The sequence below is a fragment of the Arvicola amphibius genome, chromosome 7 (assembly GCF_903992535.2).
Source record: "Arvicola amphibius chromosome 7, mArvAmp1.2, whole genome shotgun sequence".
Classification (NCBI taxonomy): domain Eukaryota; kingdom Metazoa; phylum Chordata; class Mammalia; order Rodentia; family Cricetidae; genus Arvicola; species Arvicola amphibius.
Window position 1 is genome coordinate 77974877 of NC_052053.1, and position 24378 is coordinate 77999254.

General features: G+C 42.8%; 1 protein-coding gene across 1 annotated transcript in view; it reads right to left on the reverse strand.

Moving 5' to 3' along the window:
• The window catches only part of Unc79 (unc-79 homolog, NALCN channel complex subunit), a 192166-nt gene that overhangs the window by 166511 nt on the left and 1277 nt on the right, over nucleotides 1–24378 (reverse strand). The window contains 3 exon segments of the mRNA XM_038337440.1: nucleotides 3518–3647; nucleotides 4317–4372; nucleotides 15597–15689. Of these exon segments, the coding sequence (XP_038193368.1) occupies nucleotides 3518–3647; nucleotides 4317–4372; nucleotides 15597–15689 (279 nt within the window).

Consider the following 24378-nt stretch of genomic DNA (forward strand, 5'->3'; position numbering starts at 1 on the left):
TGAAGAGAAGAAAAACCCTAAAGATGGAGAAAGCACAACAGAAAGACCTGGTTCAACCTTCTCATACACACGTGTCAAAAGTCCAGGTGCTCTAACACAGGTTAGATGTCTGATAATCCAGACCAAGTGTAGTCTTAGAATGCATTTCCCACTCTCTTTGCTCTGCCTAGGAATGTGACCCTATGCTGCACCTATGTCCCATAAAGGGAAACTAAATGACAACGGGTGGTGTTCTTGGCTACAAAGCCTAAGTCACTTACTATCTAGTGTGCTGTAACAAGACAATCACTGTATGATTTCTCTTCTGTTTTATTTTATTTGTATGGGTGTTTGCCTGAATGTCTGAATGAGCCACATGTGCTCCTGGTGCCCACAGAGGCCAGAAGAGTGGGTCAGATCCCCCGGAACTGGAGTTACATGTGGTTGTGAGCTGTCGTGTGTGCTGGGAATTGAAACCAGATCCTCCAGAGGACCAGTCAGTGCTCTTAAGTGCTGAGCCCTCTCTCCAGCTCAAGTAATTTTTATAATAAAAGGTGGGGAACAGCTGGGGAGGTGATGGCTCATTCAGTAAAGTGTTTGCTGAATAAGCCTACGGAGTTGAGTTTGGATCCCAGCATACATATAAAAGGTCAGGCATGGCTGCATGAGTCTTTGACCCCAGCATGGAGAGGTAGAGAGAGAAAGATATGACAGGATTGCTGCCAGCCAATCTACCAGTGGCATCCAGGTTCCACGAAAATACTCATTTTAGACAATAAAGTTGGCCTCCATACATGCAAACCCAGCACTCACATGCACCACACATGCACACTAAAAGTAAACACAGGTTAGGGAACCTCTGCCTGATAAGTGCAGTGCTTAGTCGTCAAAGAACTTCTCTTTTCAACAGTCCAATCACAGAATTTGTCGTACAGAGAACAACAGATCGTGAGGTGTCTGGCTTCAACCAATGCGTCTATATCACAACTCCTGCACATAACGTTCAAGGAACGTCTCAGAAAAGGGAGATGTAAGCTTGTAAGAGCAAGAGGACCCAACATCTGCTGCCAGACTGTGTCTCTAGAAATGCTAGGGAAGCTACACCTCAACAATATGACTGTCTAAAGAAGACAGGGATAATAATACCAGTAGACTAGCATGGAAGGGGGAAGGGTCAATATACAAAGCTCCAAGAACAACACCCAACAGGCAACTGCTGCCAAATGCACAGCAATACAGAGACCTCAGTGATGACTTCTCCCATGACTTTCACCTCCCTCATGGTCAGTGAGGATGCTGTCTGGCTACAAGTGGCACTTGGGACTCAGCAGTGAACAAAGGGAAGCCAGACACATGACTACAAGGACAGACTGGTGAGTGGTGTCCCCAGTCAACTACCTCTCCATCAGTCCACAAGAGCCAGAAAGCATTGCTCTGATCTTAGCATGCAGACGCTGGACCAGTTTTACAGTATGTGTTGGTTGGTCCTTGCCAGAGGCTTTGGCTATCCCATAAGTGGACATGACTGTCAGCATTTGGGATCGTGGAATGCTCTAACTGGTGAGTCTTACCAAAACCTATATCGGGAACCCCTCTGCTGTTAGAAAACAACCCCAACTCCTTCACCGGCATAGCCAGCCTTCCAGGGGCCTGCTCATTCCACTGTCTATCTGCATTGTAATTTTCCAGTTCCTAAACACCAGCAGGCTGTCTGTTATGTCCTCAAGAGCCCCGAGGTTCCTTCTATCTTAAACTCTCAGTCTATGCGCTCATGGTATCCTCATGTCTAGTTAGGTGCTTCTCACTGCTTCAGCTACCAGCTAAAGCTTCACTTATGGGAGCTTCACTCATGGGAGAATCGCCCTTTAGAAACCTCTCCCCCAGACTCGTCTGTGACCAGGATGAGCTAGGATCCTGCCCATGATTCCCACAGATCTCTTCGCTCTACCTGAGAGCTAATAGCCCTAGAAGGCCGTCTCCAGATATTTCCCCCACGACTAGTGTGGAAACTCTAAGATGCTAACAACTAGAAGCTGTTTTGTTTTCGTTATTGGTGCACAGATAAATTCCTGGTCAAGAGCAAACACCCCATAAATATTGCTGAATGAAATGAATTTCTGTATCTAGGTTGTATTCAATTTAATGAGGTCTGCTTTTGTGTTGGTTCCCATATCAACAACAAAAATACAGTGCCTGGGACACAGTTATCTCATCAATATTTATCATACAAGTAAATCTCACTGGTATTAGTCACCCATTCAAACACCAGAGGGATTTGATGCTTATTATGAGGAACCCTACACAAAAGGGTCGGTGTCAAGTATTTCAGCCGTTTCACGTTTTACTCTATTGAGGTACTGAGTATTTGCCAGTTTTTCACATTCAAATTGTTCGTCTAGCAACAATGGAACACACGCTACTATCAACAATACAAAATACCAACAAAGAGACTTTCAACTTTAGAGAATTCTGTCTACCTTCCCCGCATTAGCATTGCTGTTACTTGTTATCCTAGTGTATAGCACTTGGGATCCACCTTCCGCAGTGTAAAGCATATGATACTGTTGAGGGGAGATGGGTGTGGACATCACAAACTCCATCAGCCACTGGAATTTTCTTATACTTTATGATATATAAGCAGCAACCTAGACCCTGTGTCAGTCAGAATTTCTTCCTGTCTTTTTGTCTTGTTTTGTTTTGTTTTTGCAAGTTTCTTGGTAAATATCTGTCACTATGTTTTTAAAGAAGGATTTCATATAGCTCAGGCTGGCTTTTAAAAAATCGACTAAGTGGCCCAGGCTGGCCTTGAGCTCCAGAGATTTTCACTTCTGACTGCAGGATGCTAGGGCATAGGAGTGGGTCACCATGCCTGACTATGTCATCGCATTTAACGTTACTGTTTCCATTGTCATAAGGAAACTCTTCCAGTAACACTGGCAATGTGCCCAACACTCTTACAAGAACAGAATCAGGCATCTGGGGCTTCTGCTAAATGATAGCAAATCTGCAGGCATGCTCCCGTCACTTCTGGTTTTGATGTAATTAATCTTAGCAGTGGGCAAGATGCAGGCCCTTTGGACAGCAACTGGGATAGGCCTTAGGCAATCTGCTAGGATGTCATAAATGTTTTAATTGGCATGATTAAGGTTTTTTTTTCTTTCTTTTTTTTTTTTTTTTTTTTGCTTGTTTATCTACGGGTTGTTTTGTCTTAAAACACGTTTTCCTGTAGCTCATGATGATTCAAACCTGGTGTGTAGTCAAGACTGACTTCAAACTTCTGACCCTCCTTCCTCCACCTCCGGGGCTGGGATAACCATATCCTCGCACCACCACACTGAACTCTGATTGTCTAGAGATGGGATCTTGCTATATTGCATCACATGGTCCCAAAATTCACCTGGCTAATTGACTTCTCATTAAACTCAGTGTCAGAAAGGACTCATGACCATGTCTAACATGTATGGTCTCTTTAAGATAGGGCGAGGCACAGGTGGCCCGGGAGAGATGAGCACAGGCCACCACGGAGCGCTCTTCTTACCTGTGTACTGCAGCCCCCTGTACTCGCTTATTGCCCCAGGAGGCTTTAGGTTGGGCCAGTAGTGGAAAAGCATCTGCACCGCTGGGGGTTTCACCTGTGAAGGCCCGTAGGCAATCACATACAAAAGGTCCTGCAGGAGGGAGGAGCGCATTCTGAGTCAGTGACAGCAAAGAAAAATAGAGGCCGTGCACCCAGTACCACCCAGGCAGTAGACATTCTAACGGAGAGCTTAGGGGAGCCATTTCTCTGGGCCTCATCATCCAGGTGAACTTTATGGATTAAATTATGTCAGCGCATCATTTTCGTCATTTATTCATGTGTCTGTTTATATGTCCTGCAAACGATGCCCCCCAGGCGAGTTCAAAAGTTCACTGTCCATTAATCCCCTAATGAGATTCAAATCCAAGAAAGATTTTTACAGCAGTGTAAGCCCACATACCAAACACTGAGTTTAAAAACAAATGTTCCCCTAATCACATTTCTTAACAATTCATATCTGCTATTTGGAAAAAAGACAAATTCTAACACAATTTTAAATTAAAATCCCACTTGTCATGCAATATAATATTTGCCTAATTCAATGACTAAGATGGAGTCAACTATTCTGTCAGGACATTCTGTTCTTAAAGTTTCAGTTCTGTTCTGAGTGATAATTTTACCAGCAAAAAAAAAAGTACATGTTTATCACAACAAAATAATAAGACAGGTATAAATTTGATCAAAATAAATTATAATAAGCAACTGTTACAATTTCTATAAATCCAGTTAGTGAAAATGAATCAACTTAATCCAAACTTACTTTCCAGACTTCTTGCTTATATTTCATGAGGCATTCCAATAATTGACAATGATACACTGTAAGGAAGAAAAGATCATTTATAGTGAGATGTAAATGCCAAAGAATTACACTTGGAGATATAAAAAAATCACTTCAGTATTTGTTTTCATTTTAATCATTAAATTAGAAAGTTGTTTATCACACTTTTAGAAACCATAGCAGCACTTAGCTTTATTGGGCTTTATTCCAAAGCCATTCAAAAGTATTTTGCAAATCGCACTAACAAAGGAAATACTAGAACGCTTTTAAACAATTATACTTATGTAACATAAACTGGACTGATGTGGCCAAGGAGAGCGTGGGAGGGGAAGCCTCTCCAAATGAGGTCATATACAAGCTCGCAGTTTTGCGTGAGCTCGTCCTTCGCCGATGTTGCACTGAGCGCTCCACCCATGTTACCTCACAAACCCCAGGCTGCAGTTAGGAAACTGGGGCCGACTTTCCTATCCTGCCTTTTCAACCTTAAAGATAACAAGCAACACTTGAATTGGTCTAAAACAGCAATTTTACCACGTGGCCAGCAACCCTATCCTCTCATCATAAAGACAAAAGTATACCTCAGAAGTTCCCCGGCAGATTCTGCTGGGGTAGAGCTAAGTCCCAGTTATAGGAGATTTGTATTTTGGTTTTTCATTTGTTTTAAGTAAAATGTTTTCATTAATCCTTTGAGAATTTCATAGAATCTATTTTGATTATATTCATCCCAAATTTCCCCCTAACTCTGCCCAGATCCACACCTCACTTCCCATCCCATCCCAACTTCATAGCCTCTCTTTCTTTCAGAACAGTCCCACAAGTCCATGCTGTCTATATACTCATGGGTGTGGGGCGATCCAGGAAAGCATGATCAACCTATCAGGGACCACAACCTTAAAGAAAACTGACTCTTCCTTACTAGAAGCCATCAGTGGTCAATTGCTTCTCACCCTTCCATCCCCCCCCCCCGCCCTCGTGTGTAAATCATGTATATGTGAGATACCCACAGAAGCCAGACAAGGAGGTCAGAGACTCTGGAACTGGAGGCGTTTGTGATCCATCATTTGGGCGCTGAGAAAACCAAACCTGAGTCCTCTGCAAAAGCAGCAGATGTCTTAACTACTGATCTATCTCCCCAGCACAGCTGCCTTGAGCTTCTGTAAGCTGATAGATGCAGTCGACCTGGCATGTCCAGAAGACAGCTTCAATCCAGTCCTCCCGACCTATTACACTCCTTCCCGTCCCTCCTCCACGATGGGCCCTGAGCCTTGGGAGGGAGGAAGATACAGATGTTCCTTTTGTGGCTGAGCTTTCCACTGGTGCTTGCTCTCTGCTCTTTGACCAGTTGTTAAGTCTCTATATTACCCACCATCCACTCCACAAAGAAAGAAAAATCTGATGTCTGAGAGCTGCTCTGACCTATAGGTATAGAAATACATATTTAGGACCAGAGAGGTGATGACTCAGAGGTTAAGAGCATTGACTGTTCTTCCAGAGGTCCTGAGTTCAATTCCCAGCAACCACATGGTGGCTCACAACCATCTGTAATGAGATCTGGTGCCCTCTTCTGGCATGCAAGCAAACATGCAAACGGAACGCTGTACACACAATAAACAAAATAAATCTTAAAAAAAGAAATACAAATTTATACAGCAGCATGACATTATATCCATTTAGCAAAATAATAGCAGTAAGTTTGTGCCTGGGTCCTGGGAGGTCCTTAACCATTTATTATTAGCTGATCTGTAGTACAGACAAGCTGGGCCTTAAATTCAGTCTAAAAGCAGTGGGTTACTTCTCTAATATTTGTGCCACTGCTGCAGCCCTGGCCATGACTTGCCCATTACTGTAGTTCACTGGGTTTATAGTATGTGGTGTCTTTGCAACAGGATCTTCTACAGAGGAACCAGTTAGAGCTACACAGCAGCGAGCTTCTCTGATTTGCTTGTGTTCACTTGCAAAGGACAACATTCATCCTGGATAGATTACGGTTTGGCTCTTTCTATAAACTACCTTCCAGCTCCATCCTAACATTGACGTTTATGCACCAGTGACCACACTCAAACCCTGTGGACACGCTTCATCTGAATTTTCTTGACTCTTCAGAGGCATTTGGCACTTCTCTCTACTTTTTAAATCTCTCTCTTCTTGTGGCTTCATGACACCATGTGACCCTTTTCTTTCTGTCACCTGTGGTGGACACCACTGTTGTTCCATTGCTGACCAAAGTGGCCTTTCATCCTAGATAACTGCCCATATACAGCCTTTCTCAGCCTCTGCTGGAGCTAGAAGTGGCTATGGGACGTGTGTGATGGCGGAATCTGCTGGGGATGTGCTAAGGTGTGCTTTTTTCTCTCTGATCTTTTCAAACTCTCCACGCCTTTCCTTTCTGTTTTGAGACAGGGTCTCACACTATATAGCACAGGCTGGCCTAGAACTCAGGATCTCACACTAAAGCTCAGGCTGACCTGGAACTCATTGTGGAAGCCCACACTGGCCTCAACCACGTGTCTCTTCCTGCAGACACAGCCTCTAATGACTTGCACTGGCCTGCTTCAGACATGGCTTGTGAGGATATAACCTCCACTGTGGTGGCCACTGTGCGGACACGAGGGGAGTCTTTGAGAAACAGGATGCTGCCTCGGCTCCTGGTATTATGGGTTATAGTTAAGACCTCCCATTAAGCAAAGCACAAGTGAGCTTCTAGTTTAACGTACCCATCCCATGATCAGCTACACAAACAACCTCCGCACCTCCTGGGCAAAGCCATCCTCCCCCACTGACCTACTGTTTTTCAGGTTTCCTGGGGCCTGGTTATAGCACCCATATATCCTTGATTCTACAGTCTCCCCTAAGCAATCTGACACCCACACCTCTGTAGCAGTAGTAACCGCCTACATGTGGTTTGTTGAAGATCACTGCACATCTATGTGGAGTTTCAAAGTTTAGCAGCACCAGTACAGAGCTCTATTCTGAGTGTCGGACCTACAGCAATACCTAATTGCTGTAAGCAGGCCATTTGTTCATCTCCCAGCTGCCCGGCAGCTCAGACCTAAAATAATCACACAGAAACTGTATTATTTAAATCACTGCTTGACTCATTAGCTCTAGCTTCTGATTGGCTAACTCTTATATCTTACTTTAACCCATTTCTAGTAATCTGTGCTTACCAGCAAAGTTTCAGTGTGTCAGTGTCTGGTGACAGCTCTGTGGCTTCTCCTTGACTCCGCCTCCTTTCTCTCAGCATTCAGTTTAGTTTTCCCCGCCTATCTACCCTATCAGGCCAAGCCAGTTTCTTTATTCATTAACCAATAAAGGCAACACATAGACAGAAGGACCTCCCACACCACCTAATTACCATTTCCTCCCTGGTGTCTCAAAGGCACCTTGAAATAAAGCATGTCCCAAGCAAATCTCTCATCTTCCCTCCTGTGATGGCTGATATCTACTGTCAACTTGGCTGACTTTATAATCCCCTGGGAGACACACCTCTGAGAATGTCTGTAAGGACATTTCCGGAGAGGTTCAATGGAAGAGGCAGCACCACCCTGAATGCAGGAGGCATTGTTTCATGGCTGAAAGAAAATGAGCTGGGTACCAGCATTCATCTCTCCCTGGTTCCTGCTTGTAAATATCATGTGATCATCTATCTCGTGATGACGAACTGTCTCCTCAAACTGTGACCCGAAATAAACCCTTCCTTTCCTGAGTTGCTTTTGTCAGGTTCTGTGTCCTGGCAGCAAGGACAGTAACTAACACACCCCAAAGCCTGACCTTCCAACAGTGCTTCCTTTGTCATTAACTGTCACTGCGCTCAGTCACTGCAAGCCAGAAACCAAGTCCTGTACGTGGTGCTTCCTAAAGAGTTCTCAGTGGACACACACTTCTAGTCTCAACTGCCCTTGCCTTTGCCATGCCTCAACAAATGCAGTGATTTCCCTGTCAATCTACATCCAATAATCAATTCTTTACTGTAACCAAAGTTTCTGTGCGTGTGTGTGCACACACGCGCGCGCGCACACAGGATCTACTGCCTAACAGAGTCCACAATCCCTTGCGAGTTCTCCAGTCTCATGTCTCACCAGGCAGGCAGCCCTCACCCACAGTCACAGCCTCACCAGTCTTCCCCTCTCACTAACCTGCCAGGCTACCTCTTGAGACACAAGGTTCCTCTGCCTGAACCCCTAGCTTCTCCCCTGACTCAGAATGGTACTCATTTTTAAGTCCTCATAGTGAGGTGAAGTCCTCTCAGAGAGGCCTCCTTGGCATCCACAATAAGTTTTTTAAAGGTTCCCTTCATAGTCTGATGACAAGAGAAACTGACAGACATGTCACAATCGCAACTTGATACTTTATTTCTAATTCTTTGGCTTATTGTTCTTTGTCCCCTCCAACTATACGAGCTTCACCAGGTGAAGGCATAGCCATCCTGCCTGGCCAGCCAGGGTTTCCTGGATGACCGTTGAGCATCCTTCGTCCTTCTGCCGACACTGAATGCTCAAGTGCCACAGGACACTTGGTTTTACACAGCGCCTGCTCTTCTGCAGGGTGGATAACACGAGCCCTGTTCAGAATATCCCACTGACAGTCCTGTGAACAGACCTCAAGAGTGTCTCTGTTCAGTTTCCCTTCCAAAATGCCCCACTTACTCTATCGAGCAGAACTTGGTCCATATTTTCTCTGCTCAAGAAGCACAAAGCCATCCCTGATTATTCCAGTTCCCAGAGTTCTCTTCGTCTGATGAAATAACGGCCTGTAGTATGTAACTGGTGCTTTGCACACACTGCTCTGCTTATTACTGTTATTTGTTGTGTGAAGGGTGTCTCACCACGTAGCAGGCTGCCCTCATACGTGTCGTCATCCTGTTTTCCTAATGCTGGGACTGCAGGTGTGCACCACCACACCTGGTGACCCCACATTGGTAATGTTTCATGGGGTTATGCCCCATCTTCCCAAACACAGTCCCACAACACGCACGGCCCCTTACATTTACGTGTGGTTCCCATAAGACCTAGCAGAAATCCCTGCACAGAGGAGTCACTCAGGAAATACTAGCTGCTTAAGCAAGTGCCCTTCTCTTCTTTAAGACGTATTTTATTTTTAATTATACGTACATATGTGGGGGGGAGTGTGTGTGTGTGTGTGTGTGTGTGTGTGTGTGTGTGTGTGCCAGTGGAGATCAGAGTCATAAGATCCCCCTTGGAGCTGGAGTTGCAGGAAACTATGAACCGCTGGTGACTAAACACTGAGCTGGAGGCTTCTGGAAGAGCAGTGTGTGCTCTTAGTCAGCGACCCATCTCTCCAGTGCCTGACCTCTATTTGTGATACATGATCAGCTATGAAAACCAATCCATCACTTGATGCTTCTCCACCCTTGCCTCATTCCACCAAAATTTCAACAGTAGAATGATAAAGCTTACTTAAAACATTACATGACTGGTTTTAATAGTGGCGTTATTCTGTTTGTTTTGTAAACTGATTACAGCAGTTCTGTGTGAACTCTGGATGGCAACACGTCATCGGGTCAAACTGTCAGAAGTTTGAACACACCAGCATGCATCTAATCCCAAAGTGACCTTAGTAGATACCACCTCACCTCTTAACTCTTTCCCACATGATTGGTCTTGAGTCAGAAACATCCTCCCCAATATGGAATAGTTAATTGGCTATAAACATTACCCCCATGAACATATTTGAAAATAACAGAGGCGATTTTGTATGATCATGGTAGCTTTTCATCAACCCAAGTCCAAGAAGAAAACCCAGTTGTGGCAGATCACATTATTTACAGCAGTTACAATGTGCCAGTCAGGGTACCAGGACCAACCGAGTATGCGCACGCCTATTTTTAACTTGTTAATCTTAACAATATTTTAAGAATAGCAGGAAGAATTGTCCCATTTCACAGGTGAGAAAACTTGGCCTTGAGGCAGAAAAGCTTGTTCAGGGCTGCACTGACGTCATTTGCAAATGAGCTCGGGAAAACTCGGCCCTTTGACAATTGGGAAATCTCTCCAATGGGGATACTGAGGGGAAAATGAAGTAAAACCCAGTAACTTCCCGGGCCCATGGTTTACTTAAACATCTCTCACTTAGAGGCTACCCAGTCAAGAAGGCCAGCTTCTCACTTGCTTGGTTGTTTTTGTTTTGTTTTTTCAGAGTCTTGAAGGCCAGTTTGGCTAAGACGCTAACTCTTCCTATGGGACTGTTGGTGTCTACTGAGTGGCTGGGGAGAGATGAAGAGGCATGGCATCTGTCTTTACGGTGTCTATCTCCTCTGTTGCCTTAATCTTTAGGTCAGAGTCCATATATGAAAATATTGATCACTGGAGAAACTTGTGTCCAGAAATACAATGCATGGTTATTTAACTTGGCCTACAGTGGCCTAGCCTCTTTCCTCCCACCAAAGCTAAAAACATCTATCAGACCCTGTGAATGGAACCACCAGGCCGTGAAAAAATGTAAAAAGCAATGAAAGAGAAGATTCTGGAAGGTCTGCCTCATCCCAGAAAGATGAAAATATGCCCCCCTTGTAACCCCATTTCCATCCATCATTATTCCTGTCCCATATCTGGAACCCCACCCTCCTGGGGTTAAGAAGCACAGTCTCCCTCTTCTTCATTACGTGGCCACTGAATAAAGACTTCCTTCCTCCCCACCATTCAGATGTTGGTTCTTCTGTGGGATAAAGGCCCAGATCCGGGTCCAGGAACAGATAATCATATAACTAGCCTCCAAACATCCTCTCTGCCCTCTTTCTGCTCATCAGGATCCACTCCTCATGACTAGAGTTAAATTCACTAGTGTCTAAATAAAGAATCTTCTCAGAACATATAATGTAATAAATATGAGTTGTACTGTTAGGGTCTTTTAAGATAAACAGAGTAAGATATGAGATTATAACTTGGCCTAAAAAGAAATGTTTTTAATTAAATTCACATGATAATCACAGAGATATTATACTTGAGGATGCTGTAGACAGAATACACCCCTCAAAGGCCACTTGTTAAATTCTAACCCCCAGAATGACATCACTGGGAGGTGAGACTTTAGGATGTGTTTATGGCATGAAGGGAGCGGTCCCAAGAGTGGAGTTAGAGCCCTTGTCTTTTTTTAAATATTTTATTAGTAGTGTTAGTGTTATCATTATTAACTTATGTGTATGGGAGTTCGTACATGTGAGTGCAGTACTTAAAGAGGACAAAAGAGGGAGCCAGATACCCTGGAGCTGAGGTGCCCAGCATGGGTGCTGGGAATTAAACTTGGGTCCTCTGGAAGATCCATATGCACTCAACTGCTGAGCCATTTCTCTACCCCCCCCCCAACCCCAGTGCCCTTATTTTTTAAAGGCCTCAAAAAACAATCTTGCTTTTCTGCTATGCAAAGACAGAACAAATAAATTCATCTATGAACCAAGAAATGGGCCCCTACCACTCTAGCAAATCTATGGACAACCTTGAGCCTGAATTTCCTAGACTCTATACTGTGAGAAATGAACATTTAATATATACAAGTCACTCATGTTGCAGTATTTGCTAAAGCATTCCTGGCACTGCTAATCTTGACTAATACATGAATGTGAGTCAGGATTCCCTAGGAGATACACTCCTGTGTGTCTCTGAGGATGTTGCCAGAGATGTTCAACTGAGGAGAGACGATGATGGGACTCCCCATTTCATGGGATGAGCTCTTATGCTGAATAAGGAGGAGAAAACGATAGGAACTCCAGCATTTACCTCTCTCTGCTTCCTAACTGTAGATGCAGCACAACCTCTTCCTACCATTCCTGCCACCATGTCTTCCCTGCCAGGGTAGTCAGCAACCCTCACACTAAGAGGTAAAACCAACCCTTCCTGCCTTGAGCTGCTTCTGTTGGATGTTCTGCCACAGCAATGGGACAAGTAACTAATGTAACCCCACACAGACGGAAGCAGAGAACCAGTTCTGGGAGGTGGAGTGCCACCAGAACAAATGCCCAGAAACGTGGAAGCCACTTTGGCATTTGCTACTTGTAGGGACTTGTACGGTGTGGTCCGGAAAAGTCACCATTTCTATGAACAGACCTTTAACGACGGCTCTGTGAAGGCTTAGGAAGAGAAGATCAGAGAAAGCTTCACTCTTCTGAAAGTATGCCGAACTAAATGTTGGTGGAAAAAAAGCCAATAGATATCTCTATTAACACCCCTGCTGAGATGTCAGGCAGAAATGGGAAACACGCGCTTGCAAACTAGAGAGACAGCCAACCTTGTCGTAAAGTGACAGAGAACTTGGTGACACTGTGTTCACGTCTTCATGGGCTGTGGAAGGTAGAGTTTGTGAGAGAAGAAGCTGGCTGAGGAAATCCCAGGAAAGTGCTGAACAAGTGGCCTGGTTTGTGGTTTTGTTTCTGTTTCTGTTACTGTTTTCTGAGTATTTATAGTAAAATTCCAGAAGAAAGAAATGGCTTCAATCAGAACGGTTCATCAAAGAAGAAACCAACTGAAAGTTTAGAAACCCATCAGACTGTTTGTATTGAAAGAATGAGAAGGCCTGTGGGGAGAGAGAGCACCAGGTGTCTGTATGATCAGGGAGCTAGGAAACACATTAGTCAACCCTCACTTGTGGTCCAAGACCCCCAAAGACAACTTAGAACTCATCACAGCTGCTCCTCCCATCAGACGCCTAGAGGACAGAGGGCACGGCTTCAAGGGGCCACCAGCAAGTTGGGGAACTCACACTGTGGCCCATACTTTGTTCCTGCACTCTGATGCCTTATTCTTTAGCTGCCAAAATGAAGCTCTTTGGGTCCCAGAGTAGCATACGCCACACCCAACAAAGTTGTGGGTGTATGGATACTACCACTTAGAGTTCAGGATACCCTGAAAAGTCAAAGGCACTGAACCCCAGAAGGTGGGGGTGGAGCTAAGGTAGACACAGGGACAATCACCTTAGGAAGCCCCCACTAAGATAATTTCCAAGGCACTGCTGGAGGCAGGACCACCAGACATCCTGGGGCCAAACCCTTATACAGCAAAGCAACAGAGGAGACAGGACCGTCACCGTCGTGGGTCTAGAAAGGGCATCAAGTCAAAGAAGATTATTTACAAGGCTAAGATTTGATGTTGAGCTTCAGATGCACCCCTTCTCCCTTTGGGGTGGGAATGTCTACTCTTTAGCTGGCCTACCATTGCATTTTACTGTTTATTTGTCTGCCTGTGTTTAGGAATTTAACCCTCAGCTGCCCCTATGCTAAGCAAGAATTCTACCACTGAGCTGCAGCCCCAGCCCTCGCAGTTACGTTTTTGACATTTGCTGTCATACACTCACAGCCAAAGAGCGCATCACCCTAGGATAAATCACGCCTCTAGTCTGACAGTTACAGATGTGGATGGTGTTTATATGAGCTGCTGGGACTCGGGGTTTTGAGTTGATAATGGAATGAATTAACACTTGTAGGGTTGTCAAGATGGAATTGGTATATTTCAGGTGTGAAAATGATGTGAAATTAGGGAGAGGGGCTAGAAAGCTGATAAATCAAATATCTGTGTTCCCAAAAACCCATGTTAGATCCTGGGCCCAGTATGGTGATTTTAGGAGGCAGAGTCTTCAGGAGGCATTGAGGTCCTGAGGATAGCATCCTCACGAATATGACCAGTGTCTTTGTAACGGAAGTACCAGAGAACCATTCCTCCTTCCTTTGAGAGAGGAGACAGCACAAGCGTGGCTATCCTTACATCTGGGAGTAAGCCTTCCCCAGATAGTGAATCTGCTAGGACCATGAGCTTAGGCTTCCTGGCTTCCAGAACTTTCAGATTTTGTTGTCTTAAGCCCAAGTGGACTAAAACAGAGAAGAAAAGTCAGCACCTGCCTGGAATCCAGGGAATTGGGAGGCTGAAGATGAAGAACTGACTTACCCAGGAGGTTAGTCTAGGCAATATATCAAGCCTCTATCTCAAATACCAAAACAACAAAGCTACACACAAAGATGACTCTACGACTCAGATGTATTAGAGAATATGAACAAAATACAGTGTATAAAATTCTCAATGAATTAATATTATGTTTATTTTTTAAATAAAAGTTTTCAAATAAGAAACTCAATTATTATGCTACTTATAGACTAAAAACAATGTTATAAAATTTCTCATTTCCTAAACAAATATTACATGAAAATAAAAAACAGAGTTCATACTTAACACAGTACTTCAACAGTGAGCTGCCTTTTAGGTCAGTTCTTCCAGTTAAATCGGCAGTTACCCTGACACACACAACCGAACAGGGTACAACATGGGCAAACCCACTGAACACCACAAATGCTCTAATTCACAAAGGCAAAAGTGGGCTACCATTCTTCAGCAACTCAACGCAATTACAGTTTTCTATATAATGCTAAGTGATAAGCCATCACACATGGAGAAAACCAAACTTTTTCTAACCTTTTAAATCACACAATCCATTTCATCAATTTATCCTGTGAGAAACCTGAAACTTGGTTAAAAAAAAGATTTATGTTCAGAAATGTTTCTGTGGCATTAGCAAAGCAAACTTACCTGAATTATCAATTTAGTTATCATTAGTGGTTAAAGTGCAGTAAATATATACAATACATATGCATATATGCATGTGAGCCAATCAATACAAGTAATATACAGTGTGTGTGTGTGTGTGTGTGTGTGTGTGTGTGTGTAGACAAGATGTCACTCTACAGCCCAGGCTAGTCGAAATTAATGATAATTCTCTAGCTTCATCTTCCCAAGTGCTAAGAATATAGACATGAGCCACAACACAGGCATTTCTCTCTCTCTCTCTCCAAATTTTATGTGTGTGTGTGTGTGTGTGTGTGTGTGTGTGTGTGCATGGTTTTTTGAGATAGGGATTCACTGTGTTGTGTAGCCCTGGCTATCCTAAATCTCACTCTGTAGACCAGGCTGGCCTTGAACTCACAGAGATCCTCCTGCCTCTGCCTCCTAAGGGCTGGGATTAAAGGCATGTGCCACTACCACCACCACTACCTAACTCTATATTTTTGATTAAACTTTTTTTCTCTAAAGTCATCAATTTCCAGGCATCTAAAACTTCATCCTCAAACATTCTAAAATGTTCCCTAGCAAAACAAGCCACTATTACTAGCAATAGATACATTTATTTAAACTCAGAAATCTGTCTTTAACACATCAATTGTCTCTTCTGCCTAAAAGAGCTCCCACATGAAAGAATCTATTTTGTCTGCTAGATGTCTGCTCATGACAGCTGTGGAGCTGCTCAAGCTGCCGGCTTCCTGCTTACCTGGGTTAGATGTGTACTGCATTGCAATCATTAGCATGGCGGACGCAGAGAGGTTCACATGAGCTGGGACGCCTTCTTTCCTGGAGGAGCCCACTGAAACCAAAATTGTCTGATTAGATACAAATTAATTTCTAGATATGAGCACATACTTGCTGTCTTACTTAGAACCACGAAAGAGCTTTTTGAGAAAGTTCCAACTAAGCTGCGGCCCTGCTGCCTTTCTTTCCTCTTTTTTTAAGATGGTGTCTCATGTACCCCAGACTAGCCTTAAATCTTCCATAGAGCCAGGGTGACCTTGAATTCCTGATCCTCCTGCCTCCACCTCCCAGAGCTGGTACAGGCATGCACCTCTACATCCAGTTTATGGAATGCTGGCGATCAAACACAGGGCTTTGTGCTTGTAAGGGAAACACTCTGCAAACTGGGCCACATTCGAGCCCCAGAGCTGATAGAAATCCACAGAGACAAAACCACAGAACTCCTCCTTGCACACAAACGCTACCATCGTGTGCCACTGTAAGAACATCTAGAGCACAGCCACGTGCAAAAGGTATAAAACCAGAATATACTGGCTTTGTCAGAGATGAACTTAGGTGTGCTCTCTATTCCCAAGATGCTCATATCTATAAAGGAAAGGAAGGAAAGGGCCTCCTGTGGGCCCAGGGCACATAAACATGGTAACGGTTAACATAAGAAAGCAGATTTTTAAGCCAACTAGAATATATTAAAACTTAGAGAGGCAAGCAAGCCAGCTTCACTAAATGTATAACTTCTTGTTTAGTTATAAATACAAATCTTAAGTCACATATTATGAAAATGATCACGTTGGTTTTTAAATGGTTTTGGCATTCATATGTCCCTACACAACTGTATCCAAACCTTCCCATAGAACCTCATCAGTACCTTTGTTACCATGAGAAATTGCTTGCAGTTTCCCACAGTCTACCCTCCTCATGTCGGTCTGAGTTGTTGGGAGCAAAGCACTTTTTTTGAATCTATGAATAGCTGGGAACAACGTTTATCCTGTGCCAACAAATGTCCAATTGCAAAGTAAGCAGGTGTCTTCAAAAACCACCTAATTGCTGTATAATCCCGATATCCACTTATACACTGATTTAAACTCATCTTTAAGTGTCTTATGATGACATTAAACTCTATATTAAAATTGTCTCTATTTCATAGAAAATGCTAGGTAGCCCCATAAGTATTCAAAACTAGCTCTGATGAAAGTTATCTGGCGTAACATGTTTTTAGTCAAAGGGTATTTTTATCCCAACTAAGAGAGACCCCCCCCACAAAAGGAAGATTTTTCTTAAGATTAAAATATAAAATGAATTCCTTCTTCCACAGAGATAACAGAAGAAGTAGGAGAAAACGCTTATACATACACTCATATACCAAGATGCCAAACAGGATAAAACAGCACACAGAAGGGAAAGGCTCACCAAGTCAACACTGTTTCTACACATTAAAGACCACTCATGCAGACAATCAGCCCAAAGCAGATAGCCTCACATTCAGCTTTATTTTACATTAAAGTAAAGTGTATGGGAGCAGGTCTCATTTACATCGAAAAATAACAAGGCAATGCAATAAGAAACTCAGTAAACAGAAGCATTAAAGCACTAGTAAGGGGTTGCCATGCAATAACGGAGCCAATGAAAGTTTAATAGGATTCTGTTTTGTTTCCACATCAAGAACTTCCGATGCTGTAAAGGACAGCGGTCACGGCTACAGGTTGAGAGACGCCAGCCAACAGAACAACCCTGACTGAGTTCTGCTAGCCTGAGTCTGAGTTTAACCACCTGCGTCTGCAAGTGTCTAATTCCCAGGGCAGGTGGTATTCAGGCAGAGGTCTGCCTGACTCTCCACTGTAAACAAAAGCTGATAGGTAGACCAGGATGGATACAGAGAGCGGGACACTGCTCCGAGAAGTGAGGATGACTAATCAAGTGGGATAAACTGAAGAGGAAAGAACTCTGAATCAGATGCTGAAGAGCAGGGCACATGGTTTTCCACCTAGAGATTCTAGCTCAGCCATTGTGGGAGACTGGAAACGCTCTGTTAAATTAATAAGCACATCAGTGGTTCTCATGCAAGCTGGCCTCGGATCTGCATTGGAAAGGCACTATTAGAGAGATGAGGGGTAAGCAAGGGGATGCCCAGGCCAATACCCAGGGCTGGAGAGAGGGAGCACATAGACAATACTCCTGTGCCTTTTGTTGAAGAAGAAAAGAAAGGAATGCCTGCTCCAACATACTCAACAACAGAAGAGTCTCTCTCTCTCTCTCTCTCTCTCTCTCTTTCTCTCTCTCTCTCTCTCTCTCTTTGCCCTCTCCACCTCTCTTGTCACATGTATACACATATATATATTCATTTGGTGACAAGTGTTTTCACCTTTATTTAAATTCAACTCAAACTTTTTAATAATAAGCATTTTTCAACAATAAAAACTGTTAGAGAGGTTGGGAGCCACTGTGCCCAGCGGCCTCTAAAAATGGGAGAGATGCCCAACTGTCTCAGATGATTTAAGTGAAGGCTGTTTGGAGAGCTGCCCAGATGGCTCAGCGACCTTTGGATGTCCCTGTTACCTCTGCAAATCTATGCTGTCCCTCAAGTATGGCCATCCATAAAGCCAAAAGAGTTCCCCCAGGACACGAGCCCCAGGAAATTGGCTCCAATACTTATATAAACAGATGGTATCTTGCAATTTCAAAGCCTTCTACAAGACCGAATAAAATCACCATGGCTCTAATTTAATAAGCATGCACAAGCACACATCATTTACTGAATCTTGTTTAAAAGGCATGATGTAAACAGATACGCAGCTCGATCCCATGAGAGCACAAAAAAAAGCATATACAATTAAACGGAAAAGACTATTGTGCTCAGGAAACATAATGAAAAGTTTCCAGGCCTTTCCCCTATTCCCCCAATAGCACCAGAACAAAACCTGCCATAATGCCTTCCTCCCACGAACAGTACCGATCCCTCAACATGTGTCTGCATTTGATAACTCCCAATGGGCTAGGTGCGCAGTTCTCACACAATTCTTACCTCTAAAGTAAGCAGATGACAAAAGTCATTTTGTAAGTGAGAGATGAGCTAGCGACAGGAATGCACCTGCCTAATTACTGAGACAATGACAGTCCAGGATGAGTATAATCATTGCTAATGTTCGACTCACTCACTCACACACTACTTTTTTTTCATAGAACTGCACCAGGCATTATTTTCGGCCCTTGGTTACAGCGGTAAAGGAGGCCGTCACCAGAGCTGGGTTAGGTACTGTATAGTTGGAGGTGGCTATGTATATTAGTTAAGATTTAAGAAAAATTTAAAATTACATTCTTTAGCCTCACTAGACACATCATATGTGCTTAGTAACCCTATGTGGTAATGGCTACAGTATGAGGCAGCATAGAAATTTATTTCTATTTCCATTATCAGAGAAAGTTCTGTGGACAGTGTTGTTCTACAGAAAAGGACACACATTGGCCATGAAGAAGCATGAATCTGGGCAAGGGAACAGAGAGAAGATGGTGGAAGGTCCTGAATTAAGTTAGAAAGGAAGGCATCTCAAAATATGTGATCCTTAAGAGTGTCCAGGAGGGTGGCTCAGGGAGTAAAAGTGCTGGCTGCACTAAACTAAACTCCATCCCCAGGACCCACATGAGAAGCTGGATGCAATGGGGGGGCATCTGAAGTCCTGGCACTGTGATATAGGAAATAGAGACTGGAGAACCCGCCAGAAATCTTGGGCCATCTAGCCTGGAGTATACAGAGCAGCAACAGAAACATCAAAGGAGACCCTGCCTCAACAAGGTGGAGAAAACTGACTCCCAAATGTTACTCTCTGAATATCTCTGAATCTCTCTCTCTCTCTCTCTCTCTCTCTCTCTCTCTCTCTCTCTCTCTCTCTCTCTCTCTCTCTCTCTCTCTCTCTCTCTCTCTCTCTCTCTCTCTCTCTCTCTCTCTCTCCCTGTCTCTTAGTATTTCTCTGTTTGTCTCCCTGTCTGTTTCTTTCATTCTGTGTCTGTCTCTCTCTTAAATGCACAGGCACATGTGTGCGCACGCACACACACACACACTCATTTCTTTAAAAGATGTGGTATTGAACTACGACCTAAAGGAAGCCCACCATGAGACCATTCAGAGGGGCTCTGAGACAAGGGGTGCTGTATAAACACAAAGCCTTTGTAAGACCACAGCAAGGCAGACATGTAGAGCAGGCGGGTGGAAAAGCAACGATCAAAGTAGAGAAGCTGGCCACAGCCAGATCAGAGTCTTGTGAGCCAAGGAAGAATCTAATTATTAAGAGTGACAAGAAGCTAGATGATTTGGAGGAGGGACATAGCATGACATAAGCCACATGTTTGGAAGATGACTCTGAGTTTGGGGTAAAGAACAGGCAATAGGAAGCCTAACCAAGAAAGTAGAGAGACCAGACCTGAAGTTATTGGTCTGATCCAAATGAACACCATAAGCATAGTCTAAGGATAGGTTAAAGTAAATCCCACTAGCCTTATAGTCTTCTAAATGATAAAGATAAGAAAGACAGCTAGGGTGAAGAAACTCCTACAGTTGACCAGATAGCACTATCTGGATAGAGACGTGGCCTCTCCTCTCACAGGCTTTGGGCTTGTGCTAGCGGAGATGACTGAGTTTGATTAGGGAAGGTCTCTGTTAGAGACAGCAAAGACTTCAGAAGGCAGCAGCTAAACCAAAGAGAATGCCAGGATCACAAGACTCTCAAGTCTACACAGCCTTAAAATACTTGCCATTTGGGTTAGTGAAGCAAGACACCCAACTTCACAAGTACTTTGAGTGCAAAACCTGCGGTGGTTTTTATGTGCACTGTCACATAAGGGATAAAGTAAGCCAGGGACAGTCCAACCTCTCCTGGATGGCCCTTTGCCTCAGCAGTGTATTTAACAGGGAAAAGCAGTAAAACAACATGAACAATCTCAGCAGAAAAGTGTCAGGATTCGTTGCAATGTGATTTAATTAATATGTCTATGATTTGCCTGTGCATTTGATCCATTATGTATTCACGTATCATAGAATGCTCAAATTCCAGTCTCATGTAGCTTTCATTTCATGGTCTTCATCACAAAGCTGGGATGTAGATAGGGCAAGTTATAATTATTGACAATCCTGTATCTAAGAAAATAAAAGTTGAATGTGGAGAGAAAGTTGTGCAGAGCCAAAGAACTATATAGCTCTGCCCCCAGTGAATCCTGGTGCCAAACATTTTCAGCAACAAAGTTCTCACAGCAACACCTACCTCGTGAATGCAACCATTAGCGAATGAGCAGAATGTGCATGACAATGGTTATTCAAATGTCACCAAGAACTTGCCTTTTCTTTATTTTTTTCTGTGTATGATTAGTCTTCATAAGACCATAGAACTATACCACATGTTCCATGTGTAGCCAAAACCAAACAATAAAAACCATAGCTTGGAACTAGATATGCAGTGAAGTCATACAGGTGTTTTTAAATCAACACAACGATCTGAATGAGCCTTTCTTTTTCCTGAGGGTCAGTGACTGAGAAAATCTAAAGTAGGAAAGAAACTGGATTCGATGGCACAGTCCAGGCTGCTGCGTTCCTCAGCACTGTTTCTGTCTTCAGAATAAGACAGCCCACATGAACGGATGTTTATTTAAATTATATTAAAGGATGCCTATTTAAGCTATATGGAAGTATCATCATGCAAAGATCCATATTTCAGTTTGGACAACAACTCACAAATCCTTCATTGGAAAAAGAGAGGTTTCCATGGTGATGTGCAAATGATTTGTTTTTCCAATGCTTAGTAACTCTTCTAATACACTTTTATAAACAGCATAGATTCCACACATATGGAATAAAGAGATCTGTGTTTTATTTTTGGAGGAGTTAATAAGAAAAACATGTCAAGAAGAGTTTTTATAATAAATTGATGAGTTATTTAAAAGCAGTTATTTAAAAATAAAAGCATAAACGATTAGTGTGGTAACAAAGATGGCATGAACAGCTACGCATCCAATGCTTGGTTTGGAGAATTGGATCCACTTCAAAGCTCAAAATTGCATCATCTAAGTAATATAGACAATATGATCATTAATTATATAATCAGTAATTATGTAATCATTAATGATACTCATTTTAAAATGGAAAAAATCCATGCTTTATATTGATTATAAAAATTCCATACCAAAGAGATTTTTTTAAACATCTTCCTGTAAATTTTGTTTTGTATTGTGTTTTGTTGTTTGCAACAGGGTCTCATTAGCCTTGAACTTGTAGTGATCCTCCTGCTCCAGCCCCCCAAGTGCTAGCATTACAAACCTGCACCTTCACGTCAGGCAAGTCCTTCTGGCAAAGACTACCAAACATTTAGAAAATGAAACATCTTTTATCTTACATCTTTGTACTGAGATAAAAAAGACTCTGGACCAAGTTAGATGTCCCTGTCCTGATCCAGTGTGAGGCTCTAGACACCGTAATAGCTGCCAAAAATAGAAACAGCGTGGATAAAATAATAAGACCACTCCAGTCCTCACTGCAATCCATTCTAACTGGAATCTGAAAGTTTGTTCCTCCTGTCTTGAGGTCTGTGTATGAAGAAATGACTCAGTCACCTGAGAGCAGGCATGCAGGCCACCGCTACAGCTCACTTCAAAGATGGCAAAGAGCGACTACAAGTGAATGACCAGGAGGGTGCCGAGAAGTCGCCCAAGCCAACAGGCTAAACAGAGTGACAAGGAAACACGTGAGCCAGGCCTACCAAGGATGGACAAAGGTATGTACCAAGTATGCAAAAAACACCATTGGTGTTATAGAACAAATAATCCAATTTTAAAAATGGGGTACAGATCTAAGCAGGGAACTCCCAACAGAGGAATCTAAAATGGCTGAAAGACATTTAAGGAAATGCTCAATATCTTTAGCCATCAGGGAAATGCAAATCAAAACAACTCTGAGATTTCATCTTACATCTGTAAGAATGGCCAAGATCAAAAACACTGATGATACCTTATACTGGAGAGGATGAGGGGTAAGGGGAACACTCCTGCATTGCTGGTGGGAGTGCAAACTGGTACAGCCCCTTTGGTATCAGTATGGCGATTTCTCAGAAAATTAGGAAACAACTTAACTCGAGACCCAGCAATACTACTTTTGGTTATATACCTAAAGGATGCTCAATCTTACCACAAGTACATGTGCACAACTATGTTCATAGCAGCATTATTTGTCATAACCAGAACCTGGAAACAACCTAAATGATCTTCGACCAAAGAATGGATAAGGAAAATGTGGTACATCTACACAATGGAGTACTACACAGCAGAAAAAAAAATAATGACATCTTGAAATTTGTGGGCAAATGGATAGATCTAGAAACATCATATTGAGTGAGGTAACCTAGACCCAGGAAGACAAATATAATATGTACTCACACATAAGTGGCTTTTAGACATAAAGCAAAGAAAACCAGTCTACAATTCACAATCCCAGAGAACCTAGACAACACTAAGAGAGACATACATGGCTCTAAACTATATGGGAAGCAGAAAAAGACAAGATCTCCTAAGTAAACTGGGAGCATGAGGATCAAGGGAAGAGGGTAAAAGGGGAGGCAGGAGGAAGGGGGGGGAGTGGAAAAATATATAGCTCAATAGAAACAATTTAAAAAATTAACATTGATGTTATTCAACCTAGAATTATTAAGCCAGAAATAACCAGTGAGTTTCAACTTGTTTTCTGAACATCCCCGCTTTTAAAGCTGAAAAAAAACCATTATGTTTCAGAGACATGAAGTGACTTGCTCATACCTTCAAAGGAATAAATATCAAGCCATTCCACTAAGAAATACTGAAATTCACACATATTTTTAGATTCGCATCGCTCATTTTTAGTACTCAGTTGCTTCAGATATTTGTGTAAAACGAGGATTTTAACATGACAAGGTTTATGTCTGGGAATCTCCACTTCTAATTAAGGAGGAATTAGTCACCAGCTCTGCAAAGAAATGAGCTGACAATACCTGATCAACCTTCACCTAGGTGAGACGCTCACTGCCTAATCAACCTTCAGTGCGGTAAGACGCTCGCTGCGTCAATGTCTCCCCACAAATTACTTATCCCCAAGAACAGGGGCACAGCGAGCTAGATTATTACCAGTAAGAAACTGTCTCATCTGCCAATCTTTTTTTTAAAGATGTCTGTTCGTTTGCTTAACAGTCGACATTATTTAAAAACAAGATCACAAAATTCTAAAACTATATCCACAAGCGAGCACTGGTTCATGACATTGCATAGGTGAAACAGATTGAAACAGTCTACAATTTGGAGTGACATCATCAGTTCGCTCATTTTTCCCTGTTGCTAAATAATTAGAATATTTTAGCAAATATTTTATGTTTAAATATTTGCTAAATGTGATGTTTAGCAATAGTAAATATTTGCTGAATATTTTTAAAAATTATTAACAAAGAGTCGGACTCTGCTGAAAAGACATGAAAATTACAGTTCTATACCTAAGTTAAACTCCACTCTAAGGTGAACCAGGATAGCCCAGCAGGTACACGTGTCTGTCAGCTGTTGATACACAACAACTTTAATAAGGGCATGAGTACATAACTTAATGTGATGAGCATTGATATCAGGAGTTAGACATGACCAATAGAGCTATTTTTATTTAAAAAAAAAATCAAGAGAAGGAAAGCAGGTATGGTAGCGTGCACCTAAAATCCCAATATTCAGGGAGCTGAGGCGGGAGGGTAACCGTGAGT